This window comes from Canis lupus, chromosome 1 (assembly GCF_048164855.1).
Source record: "Canis lupus baileyi chromosome 1, mCanLup2.hap1, whole genome shotgun sequence".
Classification (NCBI taxonomy): Eukaryota; Metazoa; Chordata; class Mammalia; order Carnivora; family Canidae; genus Canis; species Canis lupus.
This window is the reverse complement of record NC_132838.1, coordinates 19,581,259-19,600,160: the sequence shown is the minus strand read 5'-3', so window position 1 is coordinate 19,600,160 and position 18,902 is coordinate 19,581,259. Positions and strand designations below refer to the sequence as shown.

The 18,902-nt window shown below is 36.5% G+C and overlaps 1 protein-coding gene across 5 annotated transcripts in view; it reads left to right on the top strand.

Annotated features, from left to right (window-relative positions):
* Window positions 1-18,902, top strand: part of WDR7 (WD repeat domain 7) — a 353,105-nt gene that overhangs the window by 301,209 nt on the left and 32,994 nt on the right. Inside the window, exon 29 of one of the 5 annotated variants that reach the window (XM_072822465.1) lies at window positions 6,324-6,533. The exons of the other annotated variants lie outside the window; for them this stretch is intronic. Within the exon in view, the coding sequence (XP_072678566.1) occupies window positions 6,324-6,371 (48 nt within the window). The 3' untranslated portion in view covers window positions 6,372-6,533. Of the gene's footprint in view, window positions 1-6,323; window positions 6,534-18,902 lie in introns of those variants that run through there. 5 annotated transcript variants of the gene reach the window in all.

The following is an 18,902-nucleotide window of genomic DNA, read 5'->3' as shown; positions in this document are numbered from 1 at the left end:
AGGGGGAAGAAATGTGTGGGAAATATCAGAAAGGGAGACAGAACGTAAAGACTGCTAACTCTGGGAAACGAACTAGGGATGTTGGAAGGGGAGGAGGGCGGGGGGTGGGAGTGAATGGGTGACGGGCACTGGGGGTTATTCTGTATGTTAGTAAATTGAACACCAATAAAAAAAAATAAAATTAAAAAAATAAATAAATAAAATTTTGGGAAAAAAATTAAGGAGTAAAACTCTTAAAGGAAACATTTTAAAACTAAGTAGACTAATATAAAGTTACTCAAAGAATCAACTTGTCCTTTTATACCTGTAGGAATAGTGAGCTGGGATGGAATAGTACAGGATAAGCCTCCAGAGGTCTGGTTCTGTTCTGTCCTGTCTGAATCCAAGAGCCTTTCCCTTCATTGCACCAGAAGGAGAGGTTCACCCTAGATTACCTCACTCTGTCCCTCTTCAGTCCCACCTCAGCTGACAGGGGCACCTGCTTCAGACTACTGCTGAGCAGCCACACTGGAAGACAGAGTAGATGCTCAGAAATGATTGACATTCATTCCTTTGAATGTTTAACTACTTAGGTAATTTTCCATTCCCTAAAATAACAACTTAATGTGGAAAATTCCTTAATCTGTTGAAAAGTGTTGAAACATAGTTTACTTTCAAAGGAATGTCAGGAGCAAGAAGACATCCATATAATGCCCACCACACCAACTAGAAGCTGCTTTCTCATATATACCGAAAGTGGCCCTTTGTAAGAGAAGAAAGCCAGCTCCCATAAGCCTCCTGCATTTCTCTGGGCGAACATCCCAGCATATGGCATTGTTACTGTGTTGCTGTAATTTATGTAAATGCGTTGTCAGAGATGAATTAAAACGTACAGTTGTAAATCTACAAGGACACAGCTGTAACTCACACAGATTTATCACTTGTAGATACATATATCAAGCCTCTGGAATTACTGCCTCTATGGTAGACAGAGGTTAAAGAAGAAGGTAACAACTTACATGCTATTATACATATACAGCAGTTTGTCATTCATCAGTAGTGGGCGGAATACGAAATACAGCAGGTGGACCGTCCTTCACCCAACACAGTCTAATCGGCAAATTTCAGCAAGAATGCTGAAACTTAGTCTTACCTCCAGTTACTAACTCTGTCACTGAACTTTTCCAAGCATAAGTTTACTAGGTTGCAGACTGGATTTTCCAAAACCTGTTAATGCCACCCTCGGCACACACTGCGTGGTTTTTGTGAGGTAGCCATGCATTCATTCATTTGTTGAACAAATATTTATTGAGTGCCTACTGTATGTCAGGCACACATTATTTTTTCAGGCTGAAAGAAATAATTGAGGCTAATAACATCCATATTTTTGCTAGAAAGCAAAGTGAGGCCAGAAAGATGAGGTACTTTACAGAGTGTGTGAAAGGATTTTTGAAAATTGTGAAGTGCATACAAGGGGAAATAATTTTGATTGTAATACAAAGCCAACATTTCCTTTATATGATGGTGTATGTGCTTAGTCCTGGTGCTTCCACCTGCCTAGGACTAGGAGTTCCTTCCTCTCGTATAACTTCACCGGGTGCTGCCACTTAGCATTGTTCTTTCTAAGCCAGGTGACCTGTCAGAATCATGTGGGAAATTTCAGAATGGAATTTTAGTACCTCAGACCTCTGAACAAGAATCTCTGAGTCCGAGACCCAGATATCTACATTTTTATAGGGCGCTGCCAGGTAATTCTAAGGTGGCCGGGAGTTGAGAAACTCTGGGTTTACTGAATAAAATGGCAGATAATAAGAAGCACAAATAATCTGTGAATTTATATTGAAGTTCCCATGCTCTGTAAAATCAAGTCATTTAAAAATAAAGAAGAATAGCTTGCATTAGATCTAGAATCCTATAGACTAAAATGGAACTTTAGGATGGCCTTAGTGGAATTTGATTTAGGTGGGGAGGTATCACCATTGAGAAGGCAATGTAGCAATATTGAAGAAAGGTTTAGAGGAGAAAAATCCGTCACAGTCCCTCCACCTGCACCCCGTGTGCATGCGCACACACACGCGCGCACACACGTACACACACGCCACACAGATTTTATGTTTATATGCTGCTATTTCATGGGTATAGCTACTTGTAGGTTTTTGTAGTCATGGCCTACATATCCCTACATTTGCTTTGAAATATTACATAAAATCATAACAGTTTATGAGATTTTAGTTACTTCTTTCTGTGCAGAAATTTCTCTTACTGTCCTGAGCTGAGACCAGAATTCTCAATTTTCATATTGCATTTGAGAATTCTCCCATTGGGTTAGGCCAGCCCACCCTGACAGAGCATTAAGCAGCTATTGTTGGGTGCATGTATAGTCAGTCTCCTTTTCTCTCCAGAGTCCCCTTTCTGATGATTTTCTGTTCTTCAAATTACAACAAGAGGGAGCCTTACCAGATAAAATCACTAAGTGAAAATGTGCTTACAGAAGTCACCAATATCTTGTTAACTCCTTAGAGCTTTGTCTCTAATTGGGAGATTTCTGCAGCTACTCCGATACAACACACAATTCAAGACTTTTCTATCTCTGAATATCTCTCACAATATGGTAGGATCTTTTCTCTTGCTGCAGCATCCATTCAAATAATTTATTAATTTAACAAGTATTAAGTATTTACTATGTACTAGCTACTATGCTAGTGCTACAAACTACTAAAATAATATATTTCTATTTAATGGTTATGAGGAAACTAATGCCTCCTCCAGAAACATAACTGCAGGAGCATTCTTAGCTACCTTGCTTTTCTAAATGGTGAATCCGGTGAAATCCCCAGGATATGAATCACTTCCATATTTGGGAAAAACACTAAGCACTGTACTGTATCAATACATCCTTAATAATATACGAAAAAATATACACCAAGGAGATTTGATGGCAGAGCAACAAGGCTGGAGAGATGGGCCGGAGCTAGGTCACAGAAGCCATTGATGAAAGTCATTGATGAAAAATTTTATATTATCCTACGTGCAGTGGGAAACTAGTAAGCATTCTAAGCAAGTGACTTGATCTGACTTAACTACTGTACAGGGAATGGATTGAAAGAAGACAAAAGTGGAAATGGGAAGACCACTTACAAGGCTATTCTAGAGGTATTTCGGGCTAGAGATGACTGCAGTCTAAACTGGAACAAGAATAGTGAAGTTAGAAAGAAATGGACCAATTTGAGATAAGTTGGAAGGTGAACTCATGATGAATGTGGTGGTATGGTCATTGAGAGACTGAGGTACTGAGGATGATTTCTAGGTTTTTGGTTTTAGCAAGTCAGTAAGTGAGGAACATTGGAAGAGAAGCAGATTCGTGGAATAAGGAGTGGTAGAAAGTTACTCACTTAGCTGTTGGTGTTAACTTTGATAAGCCTGGTGGTAAATGTTCATGTGGTGCTATCGAATAGCTTTAGAGATAAACAGACGTCATTGTCATTGACATGTTGGTGTGTTGAGAGCCATAGCTGTGGATGAGTATATAGCGAGAAGAGAAGGTCAGATAGAGTGAGAAGGGCTGGGACAAAGCCCTACAAAAAATTTACCATTTAGGGTGAGATGGAAGAGATGCATCTGGCAAAAGCGTGAGAATGGATGGCTGGAGGGCATGAAGAAAATCAGAAGACTCAGGTGCCTTAGATTCCAAAAGAGGAGAGGGTCTCATGGAGAAATGCTGCTGAAAGGTCAAGTAAGATAAAAATTAAAAGAAGTCCATCGGATTTGTCAACAGAAGGAGTCATCAGTGGATGACTAAAAAAAAAAAAAAAAAAGCAGTCTTGGTGTAGTGGGGATGGAAGCCTCGCAGCAGTGAAGCCATGGGCAGGCAGACTTGTGTAGACCACTCCTTCAAGAAGCTTGGTTGGAAAAATAAGAGAAGAGACACAGCTAAGAGTAAATGTGGCATCATGAGAGTTTCACTTTTTAAGATATATGTGAATGAATACACACACACACACACACTCTTACCATGCCATAGAATATTTGACTGCTTAAGGGGAATATTCGCCTGTCCCATGGTTCACAGAACTAAAACATTTTGCAGTTGGAAAGATTTTTAAACAGATTTGAAAGATACTGTTTTGGATGGGCTATGAAAAAAACATTCCTGTACATTGTCTATATCCTGATATATGTTAAAACTATTATTCTGAGTCATTTTAATATCAATTTAATGCCAATCTAAAGAATACAAATGGCATGATATCTATGCTAAGGAGAGTAAGTAATGAAAGACCACTAAGAGACCTTTGAAATCACAGACCAAGATAAAGAGCAATACCTTCATATCTAACTTTAATGAGGGACATGTGTCCAGGGATTTCAAAGATGTGTTACTTTAAAATTTGGTGGATTTCAAAAGCGCTCCACTTCTGAGTATTCTTAAGTGAAATTACAAATAATCCTCTGCTTCTAAGATTAAAGGGCTTATCTTTTTTTCCACAGATAGAGCTCTATTTGGCTATGTATTTGACTTCTCAAATATATAAATATAAATACGCATGGCCAAAGCGTTCTTTTCAAAGTAGCAAGGAAGAGAAACAGCTTCTGATAAGCACAATTTATAAAGGTTTTCTCTTAATTTTCTCTGGACAAGAGAGAGGTAGTCTCAGGGTTCAGTTTGCATTTCTGAATTTCCACCAAGGGAATGCAAGTGGCCTCACAGGCTTGAGCTATTCTCTTATGGTTTAGCCATCTTACTGAAGAAAGCTTCAGTGCAACTCAGATTTTTCACCTTTTCCATAAAGCAAATAGAGAGCTGTTTACAACAGCCTTTGTCTGGCTTTGGCATTGATTTTAAATCACCTGGATTGATCATGTGGTTATGGGACTTTAAAAAATCCCACCAAACACCAAAGCCTCTGAACACAATTAGAATTGAGGGGTTTTTAATCTGCCAGCATAATGTCTATAGGAGTACATTTTAGATTATCTTGAACCTTCTGCTCATGTCAGGTGGGAAAAAGCACTGTCCTAATGCATAGTGTCTGGGGTTTTGTAAATGCTCTTAAGCACGTAGAAATGTTCCTAGTTTTCAAAATGAGGAAGCAGCTAAGATCTCGGCCTTCTTGGAGTGTTTCACTGCCTAGGCAGTTTCCTCAGCCAATGAGAGGACACTATGCAAACCAGCCAGCTGTCATGTCACACACTCCTCGTTCACAGGACAACAGCAGGACTTAGGCAAGCTGATCTCAACCAGATTTGACAAAGAGGTGGAAGGTCTAAAATTAAATAGGTCAACACAAATTCTTTAATAATAGGTAGATGTGAAAGGACAAAGAGGGATCCCATAGGAAAACTGCTTTTTAAAGACTGCTGATATTACTGCTTTTCATTTCAGATTTCCCATCATCAGTGGCATCTGTGTCTGAACCTGCTTATTTGAGGATGAAACACTTCCTATTTTTTGTTAATTACTCTTTAGATTATAAGATTAGGGCTTTAACAAAGTAAATATTTATAAAGATTCCAACTACTTTAAGAATCCAACTTTTCTTAAGGCAGGTATTCTTCTAAGGCTTGCTGTAGTACCTCAATTTTGTTGTCATGGTGACTATATAATATAACTTTTCCAAAATGAAAACCTGCTTTTAACCATAGTCTTCCAACAAAGTAGTCATAAATGTAGAGTTTAGAGTAGACAATTTATGCTTATTCTCCTACCTAAACTCTAAATTTAATTGATAGACATCGGATTTCAATAATTACACACACACACACACACACACACACACAGAGTAAACTCTCTGTCAGTCCCCTAATAGGAAAACATAGTAAGCACCAACAAAGGAATTGTTGTTTTTGAATTCATATTCTCTCTAGTTAAAAATCATGTGTCCCCAGAATCATCATAATTTTGGAGTATTATGGCATCGCCTTACTGAACAATATAGTACTGTTTTCTTCAATACCTATAAATAATTGCCCATGAATAAAGAAAAAGACAACAGGAAAGTCTCATGTCAATAGGCTGCAAAAATAACATTCTTTTAAAGTGTGATGAAAATCCTGTAAGAGATCAGTGCTTTGTTTCCTAAATTCACTCACAAGGCATTTTACACAATTGTTGTTTTTCTTTTTTAATATTCTTTTGATGTTATAACAATAGAAACATATTGCGGTCCTTCCTATGACAATATGTTGGAGGAATGCTTACAGTATTTCACGCTTGATCTAGTGCACATTTTAATGCTTAAAGATGTTATTTTAACTTGGGGGGAAAAAGAAGCATTAATTGCCAAGTAATAATAAAATAAGAAATAAACCTCAAAATGCTTTCCACTGTTCTTTTTTTCTTCCAGCATATTTTCTCCATGTTTCAAGAAAGATGGCTTTACATAGTAACTTAGAAATAACACCTAATGATTAACAGAATGATGGATGTGATGAATCACCTTTTTCTTGAGAAATAATAAATCAACATATTCCTACCCATAAATTTTTACTGAAAAATGTGAAATATTAGCAGCATATATTTAACGAGATGTCAGATACAAAAGCTGTCGACAGAATGTTGCCCTTATAACCAGTAGACTGCATTAAAATGTTACATTCTTTTTATATAACAATTAAAGTGATTCAAATATAATTTACAATTTTCTGAAATGAGTAGTTTTATTCCTTGTTTTTATTCCATCATAACCATGGACATGATCTGCTCAAACACCATCAATATTAGAGTCTAGAGTTAAGCAAATGAAAGCTCCTGATATATAGTTTGCTCATAAAAATTTTGGTTAAACTTTAATTTTAGGATTATAAACTGAGATAGTCCTAAGATCAGGTTTGCCCATTTTATACCCAAGTGGTTCCCCCTAGCCCCTGTTTGGGTAGTGTTTTTTTCCCTTCCTCTGATTTCATTTTTAGGCAATCTTTACAGTGAATTCTGTTTGGATTTTCTGGAAGCTTATTTGAAGGGTGAATTTGTGAATACATTAAAGGTTAGTTGATTGTTAGTTGCACAGCAAGTTTGCTTTATTTCCATTTTGGGGGTGTTTTTCCTAGAGTAGCCATGGTGTATTGTGGGAAGTGGAGCAGGGCAGTGTCCTTCCCCTGGCTGTATTGATTTGCCCTTCAGCTGTGTGCAATGCAGAGAGAACCTCGGGCCTTGTTGTTGATTATCTACACAGTGTCTCTGGGAGCATTATTGACCCATTGCCGCTGACTGCCTGTGGCTCTTGATTTTTCACACCGTCTCCATGACACTCATAATAAAACATACTATCTTATTGCAACTCAGCTCGGAAGCCTACTGATTCAGCCTTAGAAGATCACAGTGTTTCTGGAGAACATTTATTGTATATGGGATAAAGTGTTGTAGCAATTTTAGGATTCCGTGTTGTATAGTTTTAATAGCTACCTCTATAGCAAGATTTTCACACACACTATTACATTTTTGTTGTTTTAAAAAAGCCAATACCGGCTTTGCATATATTGTTAACGTGACGTTTTATATTATTAGTACAAAATTAATTTTAGAGCATTGAGATAATAAAAGGAATATTATGTTTTAACATTAGGCTTGACATGTTGCTAGAATATTCATTTTCAAAGCTAAATTTTGAAATATGAGGATTATGCTATGACTTGTACTGTATAGTAAATGATAGCTTTTTCAGATTTCTGATTGTATTTGAATAAAATGCTTCTAGTTTGCTATTTCCAATGTGTTCTCCAAAATACATTTTGACTTCTAATAGGTATTATGTCATTTCTTATACCTTGACACCCTTTCTTAGTTATGTTGGAAGACTTTTTAAAATTTAAGCTGTAATTAGTAGACAGTGGATTTCTTTGAGCATATTTTTTGTGTGTGTTCTTTTGGAGGCTTCTTATTTTTTGAAATATCAGATTATTTTAATTTTTATTTCCCATTTTTTTTCCTAATCTGCAATCAGCATTTGTAATTCCTTTGTATCCTTAGTGTTGATTCATAGTGTAGGTTTCCAAAAAAAGAAAAAATCTCAGGGATCCTGAGAAATAGGTTTTGATTCTGCTGGTATGGAGAGGATAAAAATGAATGTGTTTCATAAAAATACTTTAAATATTTTAACCCACTATAAGTACTGGTATGAGTATAAGTGGTAAAATAGTTTAAAAGAAAGTAATTATTCTTTCTAGAAGTATCTGGATATTTTTATAGAAAAGATAAGTCAAAAAGCAAGAGTTATAGGTTAGGTTAATATTGTTGGTTACTTTTTATTTAAGTTGTTTTAAGAGAGTTTTCATTAGAAAGAGCAAACTAAAATTTCTTTAATAGCCTATTTTTAATAAATTCAGATTTGGGGAATTATAATTAGGCTCATTTCTATTAGTACATGTCAAATTTCACAAATTCCCTAACTAAGGTCTGGTTCAAAACTGTTTGCTATAAAACTGCTTAGCAGTATGTTTAAATTAATAGTACCTCACCACTGGAAACATGTTAATTGTTTGACGATTTTTATCAGTGAACTTTGCCAATGAATTTTTGAACATTTTTGAAAGCATAATTCATTTGCATTGGAGGACTTAGTGTGTATTTTCTTGTTTTATCTAATCTAAACATATGCTTTTTTAAAATATAAAATTGTCATAAAATAAGAGCTTTTTTTTTTTTTAAGAACTTTTTAACTAAAGTTTTTAGCAAGTATTGTTTGGGGCTGGTGGAGGGATATAGCATAGACTTAGTAGACTGCCTCCAACAGATTCACACAAAACCCCAAGCAGCTAAGTTGTCTCTAATTCAAGTTGGTTTGTTTCTCAATTAATTCATTTTGGGTTTACGTCCATTGATGTAAATAGGAGCCAATGACAGAGAGTCAGAGGAAGGGTGTCCCATTTCTCATCCCTCCAAATTAGTGGTGTACTTTAAAATTAAAATTAATTCCCCATGATTCTTCATGCCATACCTCAGAAAGCTTGGGACATGTGATAAGGATGAACCTGACAAAATCTCTCAACTCTTTGAGGCCTTTTTCAAATCTGGGTACCCAGGCTTGGGCAACATTTCATTCACCTCTGGAGGAAGTAACCAGGTACATGGGACCCCTTGTTATGCAAGCAGCTTTCTTCCAGAGCCAACCTATGTGGATTTTACACCCACAGTATGTCAAGTTTGAATTCCCTGTGTTGAAGTCAAGTACGAAGTTTACAGTAAACCTTGGTCACAGTGGTTTTGAGCCCTCCCACCTGATGATTTCTGATAGCTTGAGGTTTGTGTTCCACTTAAGCATAAGTATTTCAGGGTGTCTTTGGGCATTCAGAGCACTTTAAGGTATACTGAAGGCTTCCTCTAACCAAGTCATAGTTATCAGGTACTGCAAAGGTTAAGCCTTATCATCTGCACCAAAAAAAAAAAGGTGAGGTTTCATCAAAAACTTCCATCCTCACAACCTTTCGACCACAATTTGATGATTATTATTGATTATTTCACAGCCTTTCACTCACGCTCTGCCACTGCGGCCAGCCCTGATATACAGATAGGGCTGCAGTCCAGCTAAAATAAGACTCCATCTTGATAATGGACTGAGATGAGATACTGTTATTTGATAAAGATAATTGATGTTTCACAGTGAATTGGAAAGCAGCTTCAAGTGCACCATATTTGGAGCTACATTCTATCCACAAATATGGCAGTTGTTTATAAAAATAGAACAAAAGAACTAAAATTAAATATTTGGACATGGCATTTGTAGAGCATTTTGTGCTGGTTTTTTTTTCATTCTTTTGTTTTTCATGTTTGATTATTTTAAGTTTTACTGGGTAGGGGTACTGGAAGGGGCATATCATGTTATTTTTCCTCTTGGGTTTCAGGTTAGATTGTTAAAAATCTGACATGGCATGGGTGTTATTGATCAGCTCCCTTGCAGACTTAATACCTAAATTCTGTGTTTGGATTATGATGAATCACTGTCATGCATAAACCTGGTATCATAGGTCAAAGTTAAATTTCATGTTATCATTAATTTCGTGAACATTTTACATGCTGTATGAAAACACAATTTAAATTATTGATCGTAAACATCATGTCTCATGGCAAACACAATTCAAATCTGTGAATGCAGGTTGGGCTTCTCATTTATTATTAACAAATTTCTCTAAAAATAAAATCTAACTCATAGTATGTTCATCGTGCTCCCTTCCGTCACCAGGTTTAAGTTGATTAAGGTATCATTCATCTTAGGTACTGTTCATCCGATTTCTTTTAGTCTTATCACCTCTGTAACCCTTAATTAAGCAATAAGGCTTGACAGCGAGTATGGTTATCATGAGATAATGACACCCCAAGTGTGTTGTGAGGCACAAGGTTCAGCTGAGTGCTTCTAAACCTCTAGGGGTGTGATTATCTCATGATAAACATGCCACGTTGCTGCTCATTGATACCATCGTTGCATATACGCATGGCTGGAGTTGGGATAAAATTGACACTTTCTTGCCCACCTTCTTACCCATTCAAATTGTTGATTTTATAAAATGATTGGTTCAGATCTCAGACTTATAAACCAAAAATGTGAGCCCATAAGCTTTTATTATTTAAGTAGTTTCAGTTGACTTGCAAGTACATCTTTGAATAAAATATAAATTGATTTTTTTTTAAAGGTAAAGTTTCTTCAGAAGAAAGGCTGCATGGAAAGCAAAGATATTTTTTGATGTTGTAATTTTGAGCAGTTAGTGGACACCATACCAAGAAGCGCTTAAGGATTAGACATGCATGTGCTTTCATGTAAATGAAGATACTAAATAGTTGAAAGTTCTCTAGGAAATATTAATTGGAATTTTGGTTTAGAAAATCTCTTTCACCTTATCACTTGTAACTGTCACAGTTAAAAATAGACCAGTGCAGGGAAAAGAGAAAATAGCAGTTTCAGAATTTTATTTTAGTTCAGATGTCTGGTGAATTGGTAATATTTCAGGGAAAAATAATTTTTATTTTCTTGCATAGGCCCTAATTTGGTATCTAAAAGGAAAAATGGGATTATCGACAGTAGCATTGACATGTGAAAGGGAAAAAGAGACCACCTTTTAAATGATCTACCTTCTCAGGAATGTGTGTGTATACATACTTTTGTTTGAAAAAGGGGAAATATTGAAAATATCATGGCTAACTTTGGAATATTTTCAGTATGAATTTAAGTTAATCATGCATTCTAAAACAAAACTACTCGCTAGAACTCTTTTGTGATGAGGAAAATGATCTATATCAATGTTTTCCAATACAGTAGACATTAAGCACCTATAGCTAATGATACTGAAGACCTGAATTTCTTATTATATTTAATTAAATTTAAAGGTGCATTTGGCTGATGACTAATATATTGAATAGCTTAGTTCTCAAGTAAAAAAGAAAATCCCTGAAAGTTTGTCTTTCTTGAGCTCCTCTTAGAAAATTACTGAGAAATGAATGACTTTGTGGCCTAAAAGAGTATTTTCCAAGGAATTAGTCTGTTTTATAATTTTTAAAATTATAATGTTTAAGTAAAAACTGAAAATGTCTAAGTTTTACAAGGCCTAAAATTCTCCTCAGCAGAACTTCTATTCTAATTCATATTCAGTTTTTCAGAAGTTCCTGTCCAGGGACACCTGGGTGGCTCAGCAGTTGAGCGCCTGCCTTCAGCCCAGGGCATGATCCTAGGTCCTGGGATCGAGTCCCACATCAGGCTCCCTGCATGGAGCCTGCTTCTCTCTCTGCCTCTTTCTCTTTCTCTCTCTCTCTCCTGAATAAATAAAATCTTCAAAACAAAACAAAAAAAAACCCTCCAAAAAAAAAAACACAAAAGAAGTTCCTGACCAGTAGTTAAGTTTTTGATGCATGTTCAAACAATTAAACTAGTTGCAAAATTAAAGTAATAGCTTCCCTGGCAAAGTGAAACACTTTAGGAAGAATTTCTGCCAACCAAAATGCTGGGACTTTTTGTGCCTCTTTATTAAAAGACCTAATCTTTGATCATACCATGTAGTTTTATTTATTTATCACGTAGAAAGAAAATGTTTTTTTTTTCTTAATTAGAATTCGAATGTCCAAGCCTGCCTTTTTTCTTATAGGTACAGTTTCCTATTTTGAAAAGGTCAAGAATATTATTTAAACCTCAAAAACTCTGTTGGTGAGTCCAGGCTTTCTCATTTCCATAGCTTAGTTTGTTCATTCCTAAAACCACCTTTGACTTTTAAGCTAAAATATTTACCAAGCCCCAGTCTGTAGGTGAATGTCCTCTAAATGAGCAAACAGGAACATGTAAAACTAGTGTCTTTCTTTAAGTGGAAAATAAACATTTCTTAAAGCATAGGCTGATATAATTACTATTTTTGTTGGTATTTTGTATTTTTATTCATTAGTCTTTAAAAATATGATTAGAGCATGCCAGGGAGACAACTGTAAACAAAATTGCCAATGCATTTAGTATAAATCCATGAAATCAAAGGGTGTGTGAGGGAGGGAGCCCTCTTTCATTATATGAATTGCATTGCCATTCATGGCAAATAAAACTATATTTGAAACAAAGTTCTAGATAGTTCTTTGGGTGAATAGCAGTGAGTAGCAGTAGAAGCTGCTGCCATTACAGTCCAGAGGGAAGGAAGCGTTTCCTCCTTTTACATGTGGCAGTCAGAGGATTGGAGGGGCTGATCTGTGCGCAAAAAGCACATTTGGGAATCCTTTTGCATTTCTGGATTCCTAATAAGAACCACCATACTCCACCTTTATGTCTAATTTTAAGCAAGGTTTTTGTTTTTTTTTGGGGGGGGGGTGTTTGTTTTTAAGATAGCGGTAGGAAGTTCTTTTAAAGATTTATTTTTAGAGAGCTCAAGCAGGGGTGTGGAGCTAAGGAGAGAGCAGAGGAAGGGGAAAGAATCTCAAGCGGACTCCTCGATGAGTAGAACCGTAAATGGGATTTGATCTCAGAACCCTGAGATCATGACCTGAGCTGAAACCAAGAGTCATATGCTTAGTCATCCAGGCATCCCAGTAGGAAGTTATCTTAAAATAAAATATGCTACTGATGAAATATTATGATTTCTAAGATTTTCTTGAAAACTACATGGGAAGGGGAAGAGAAGATAGGTCTGATTGAAGCAAAAATAACCATGAATTGATCATTGTTAAGGTTGGTGAAGGGTATATAGAGTACATTATACTCTTCTGTCTGCTTTTGTGCATGTTGAAATTTTCCATAACAATTTTAAATATAAACAACTATATATTGGGTTAGTGTAAATATTAATATCCCTGATAATAATACTTGTGAGGTAATATATACTCATTTCATAGTCATTCTCCTTTAAACTCTTGCTGTTGCTCACCCTCATCCTTCTTGAAGGCTACCCTTCAATTTCTTTGCTTAGACCAAACTGTTTTTGTGGGGAGGGGAAAGGGAGTACTCCAGTGTCTCCTCCTCTCTCACACCCAGAACCTTTGCACATAATTTTTCCTCTCTTCTCTGGCTGACATATCCCATCACCCTCCCTCACTTAAATTAACGGCTCTAAATGAGCAATGGGTTTAGAAACAAGTCCTCACTTGTTCCTAAACCCAGTGGTCACTGATACAACAACTGTACTATTGGGGACTAGATGGATTCTCATTCAGCCCGGTACCCATCCAGAAGCCCAGTTGCTCACCTTCTGTTATCTTGTGATTAAAATCAGGACAGATGCCTTTCTCAGCTTTGGATACAACATATGAAGATTGTACCTCTCCTCACTTGTTACCCTAGTCGTCCTCCTCTGTTTTATAAATAACGGGGGGAAACTGGTCAAATGAGATTTGGCTTAATCTTGAGAGAGACGAAAGACCATGGTAAAGTGGAAAAATACCAGCTTCCCTGAAGAGCAAGGGTGAAGAACTCTAAAAATTTTAGGTATCACATGGACCAAACATAGCAAGTTTGCAGGCTACCCTGGGCCTGCAGGCAATCTACAGATGTGGATAAAAGCATGAGTAATTATGGGGTAAAAAAGAAAAATCTGTTTCTGTAGAACTCTCAGTATCTTATACCTCTATCTAAAATATGGTTTATTGGGATCCCTGGGTGGCTCAGCGGTTTAGCACCTGCCTTTGGCCCAGGGCATGATCCTGGAGTCCCGGGATCAAGTCCTGCATCGGGCTCCCTGCATGGAGCCTGCTTCTCCCTCTGCCTGTGTCTCTGCCTCTCTCTCCCATGAATAAATAAATAAAATCTTAAAAAAATAAAATAAAATATGGTTTATTAATAGCAGTCCAAAATATTATTTAAACTATGAATACCAGTACCCTGCTTTAAAATGTGATTCCACAAAACTTTCAGAGGAATAAAATGTTAATGAGAGAAAAGACCCCCACGTTTTAGTTCACTTGCTCTTTATGAGTTCAGGTATAATTTAATGCAATGTTCAGACTATTCATGCCTTTCAAAACATATTATTATTTATGTTATAAATATATCTTGCCAGATTTTTAACATTCTCCATTTCTTCTTCTAATTAATCATATTAATCAATTAAAACTGAAGCCATGAGGCCTGCTCAGTGTAAAGTAACCTCAAGCCCATGTTGTTTAATTTTATAAAGCACCCATAATGAAAAAGAATAATTCAGCTAATCAAATAACAACTTCCTTTCTCCTTACCTATCTTGATTAAGGCAGCCGGTCTTCTGGAATCATTCCTGCAGCCTGAGAATCCATTCCAAGCTAGACATGCGTCAGTAGCAAAAGTGCATTAACATGACTGCTTTAGAGCCAGGAAGATGGGGATGCTTGCCTTCTTTGTGGAACAAGCAACACTACATAGCAGCTCAGCATCTTGTAAATTAGAGTTTGTGGGGGTGGGGATTGGCAGAGTAGGTGAAGGGCATTAAGAGGTATAAACTTCCTGTTACAAAATAAATAAGTCATGGGGATATAAGGTACACATAGGAAATATAGTCAATAATATTGTGATAACTTGGGTGACAGATGGTAACTAGACTCATCATGGGGTTCAATTCATAATGCATAAAAATATCAGATCACTGTGATGTATATCTGAAACTAATAGGATATTGTGTGTCAATGATACTTCAATTTAAAAAGTCTATCTGTTGGAAGAGATTATAGAATATCTTTATAAAGAGAAGTCTGTGTGGAATGTTTCTTAATAAACTAAGGTATCTCAAAAATGATAGACCTAGGATCAAGACAAATATGAGATTGAGTGGGCCTTTACACACAGAGATTATTCCCAAAGGAGTGAATTTTCTTATGCAAATTTTAAAATTAAAATTGAGTTTTATCTAAAAGTAGAAAATAATATATTTCTAACAATATTGAGCATATTAAGTAATAAGTAGCTCTGAAAAGGTCTGAAGAGTAGAAATGAAAAGTTTTGTGGTTAGGGCCATATGGAGCAGAGGATGGTAACAGAGAACTATTCCAAGTAATAGGTGGTAATTTTTTTTGAAAAACAGTGTAATTGGGTGGGGGTGACTGGGTGATGGGCACTGAGGGGGGCACTTGATGGGATGAGCACTGGGTGTTATTCTCTATGTTGGCAAATTGAACACCAATAAAAAATAAATTTATTTAAAAAAATAAATATTTCAAAAAAAGAAAACAATGTAATTAATGTGTAAACATAATCAAGTGACTTTTCCTGGTTGCATTGTATTCCCCAATCCTGCTGTGAGTTCTCAAAGCCAGTCCAACCTATCCCCAAATATTCCCCTGGACCAGGAGTTCAAGGATAGTATGTCAAGGGAACCTGCAGCATCCCTTGGGTAAAGTTGTCATTAAAGGGACATGTCCCAGCTCTGGACAGTTGTTTGTCCTTTATTTGGAGCTTGAATGAGAGAAAGCTAAACCACAGCTGGTGTTACAGCTATGACTCACCTCTCCTTCATGCCGGTCCAAACTGCAAGCTCCCTCACTACTATAATAATTGCCTCGTATTTTGTGGAATTTTATGTACCTCCAAAACTCAAATCTATATCATAGTAATGTTGCTGGTAGTTGACTACATAGTATATCTATGTTTACATATTTGTCAAATAGTTTGAATGATATAGAGTAATTTGGGGGGGAGAGGGAAGGAGACATACTTAGCAGGCTAATAAATTGACTTCCTAAGAAGCAAAGTAGAAAAACCTCTGGAGTTATTTTGGAAATACTCAAATTGTTTAAATAGACATTCATGAGCTTCGGAAGTTGTATCTGATAACAAGAATTTGGAATTCAGTAAAGGAAACAGTTTTTCTCAAGTTTCTAATGCTTAACTCTTATCAAGTTTGGCATATGGATGCCAAGTTTGACTAGTAATCAATTTAATTTTTTTCTTTTATTTCTTTTGGAATAATGCCATTTGCTATAATGAGATGGGGCTGCCTGGAAAAATAGTAAACCTGCTGACCACTCTGTGAAGCCCCATGCCATGATTTTAAATTTTTATTGTAAAAAGTGTGACGTCGTGTCTGAGTAAAGGCTCTTAAAAAATTGAATTTGTATCAAAAGAAATGCAGAAATGTATGTAATTTACCTCTGTCTCCCTGGATAGGCCTTTTCAGCTCTTAACTCTGTAAACGCTCCATTTTAAAAGTGTTAGCAAAGCACTTTTGTTGAGGCTGTCAAACGGAGCTTCTGTCTAGGGATGTTGGTGGGATGGGGGGGGGGGGTATGTTTTTCCTGTTCACCATAATTTATAGGAAACCCTTTCACAGGAATGGCATTTTCCTGTAAAGGGATCAGTCATTTCCCAGGATAATCTTCTGATTACTGGATACATATTTGGCCGTGATTGGGGAGGTAAATTGCTGTCAATCAATTATATGGCAATTGCCGAGGGAAACAGACCTTGTTGCTAGTATGTCACCTACTTTACATTTTTTGTTGATTACAATGGAACCTGTAAGACTGTTCATTCGTTACTATTTAAGGGGCATCTCACTGCATTCTACATCTGTCTTTATCCTCTGTTGAAGTAAGTGGATGGAAATCCTGGGAAACCCATGACTTTTGTTATGCTTATGGCATTTCTGAGTTCCTTCTTTCTCAACTATTCTGTTAATTTTTGACGACTAAATGTAGTTTCTCATCTTACTGGGAATAAGAATTTGTTCCATACTGGGAATTTTTTTTTTTTTTTACCTCTTTTGTGTTGTTGTTTTTCTAAAGTTTTCCCAGAATAATTATAAACTCTCATGATACTGGATAAGTATGTTTACATTTGCAAGAGCATTGTTTAATGGACTCTGTGATTTTAAAATAAAGAGTAGCAAGATTCTCAGTATCCTTTGTTGATAGACTATTTATCAGCCATACCCCCATAGTGCCCATTATATTAAAGAAAAAAATCCAATTGCATGCCACTCTAGAACATATTTAAACTTTCAAGTCTCATAATAGCGTAGCCTCCCCTCATTCTAGCATCCAAAAAGTTCTAGACTTCAGGATCATAAGCAGGGAATTTTACCAAACTGATCACCTGCTAGACAGTGTTAAATCTCTAGGAGGTAGCTAGTCATTTATTAATTCATTAAACAGTTATTTTGAGAAACAATGGTACATAACTCAGATGAATTAAATCCTCAAAGTTGGTATAATGCTAAGGATATAAAAATCTGAAGGTGATGGCTGGTGTGCCTACCATCTGCCTGTAGTTGTAGGATAAATGGGAATAGAAAAGGACCTTGAGAAAACTGCCTTTGCAAAAATCCTGCCAGTTTCCTCAGAAACCCACATTTTAGTTCAGAGGATGGGTTCCTTTTCATAATGGGTATTTCCTGGCAAAAACAAGTTTAAAGGTATAAAATTTGTGATTTTTTTTTAAAGCATAGTATAAGTAATTACTGAATTATAGCATTTATTTCTTAAGGGAAAAAAACCTGACGGATAAGGACTGCATCCTCCTGGAACTAGCTCTGTCATATACTAAAAGTATATTCCAGCATAACTCATTCTGTCTACAATAAACGCCACTGGGATTATATGAATTACAGCTTTCTTCTAAATCACGCCCAAGTTGTCTGTTTGTACACCATGCCCAGTTCTTCCAGCATTCACAGATTTGTCCTTCTTTCCTCTCCTGCTGCCTCTAGGCATTCACCTCAAAATCCTAAAATGTATTCTTCTTTGCCAGAAAATATAACAAAGTTCCTTCACTTGGGTTCATGAGAACTTCTAGAATCCACCTGGATACTTTGAATTTCTGACCCCCTCCTCCCCCTACGTCCTCTTTCTTCCCGATCCCTGGGTTCACAGTGTCAGCTGCCTTAGCAGGTGTGATGTGCACACATCTGGGGATTCCCTCCGCAGCACATCGTCATGGGGATACAACCTGGTCTGCTAGTGAAAGGATATTCTGTCCAACGAGATATTTTGTCTCATACAGACATAGAGGCAGTTGGAATTAACACACATTCGGTAACTGGGCCACTTACTGCTTTGAGGCCTACTAATTTCAAATCAAAGAATAGAGCAATAAATTGAGAGGACTGCCAGAGGGGTGGGAGCATCCGCATGTCTGCTGTTTAAAGTGAGTCCACAAGTAGTTCATAAGAGGCTGACTGTAATCCCTTCCCATTCTCATTTATTCATCCATGTATTAAATATTATTTTCTAATACAAATCAATTGAGAATCTGTTTCTTCTCTTAAGGAGCTGGTCCCCAGCTTCTGCACACTGCACAAGGGCTGGTCACTGCTCTTTTTCAGGTGCATCTAAATTAAAAGGAAAGCTTGGATTTTCTTTGCACATGTACTTTAGAGAAGATATATGGCTACTTCTCTTAAATTCTGGGGCTTTGAAAGAGATAGTTTAATAGTTCACAAATTACTGAAAATATTTAAAAATTAAATTTTCAGGAAAAAAAGTTAAAATGCTCTTATAACCAAATTTACCTTAAGCTGAAAATGGAAAATTATAGCAGTTTGACCGATAGATGCAACCAAAAATGTAT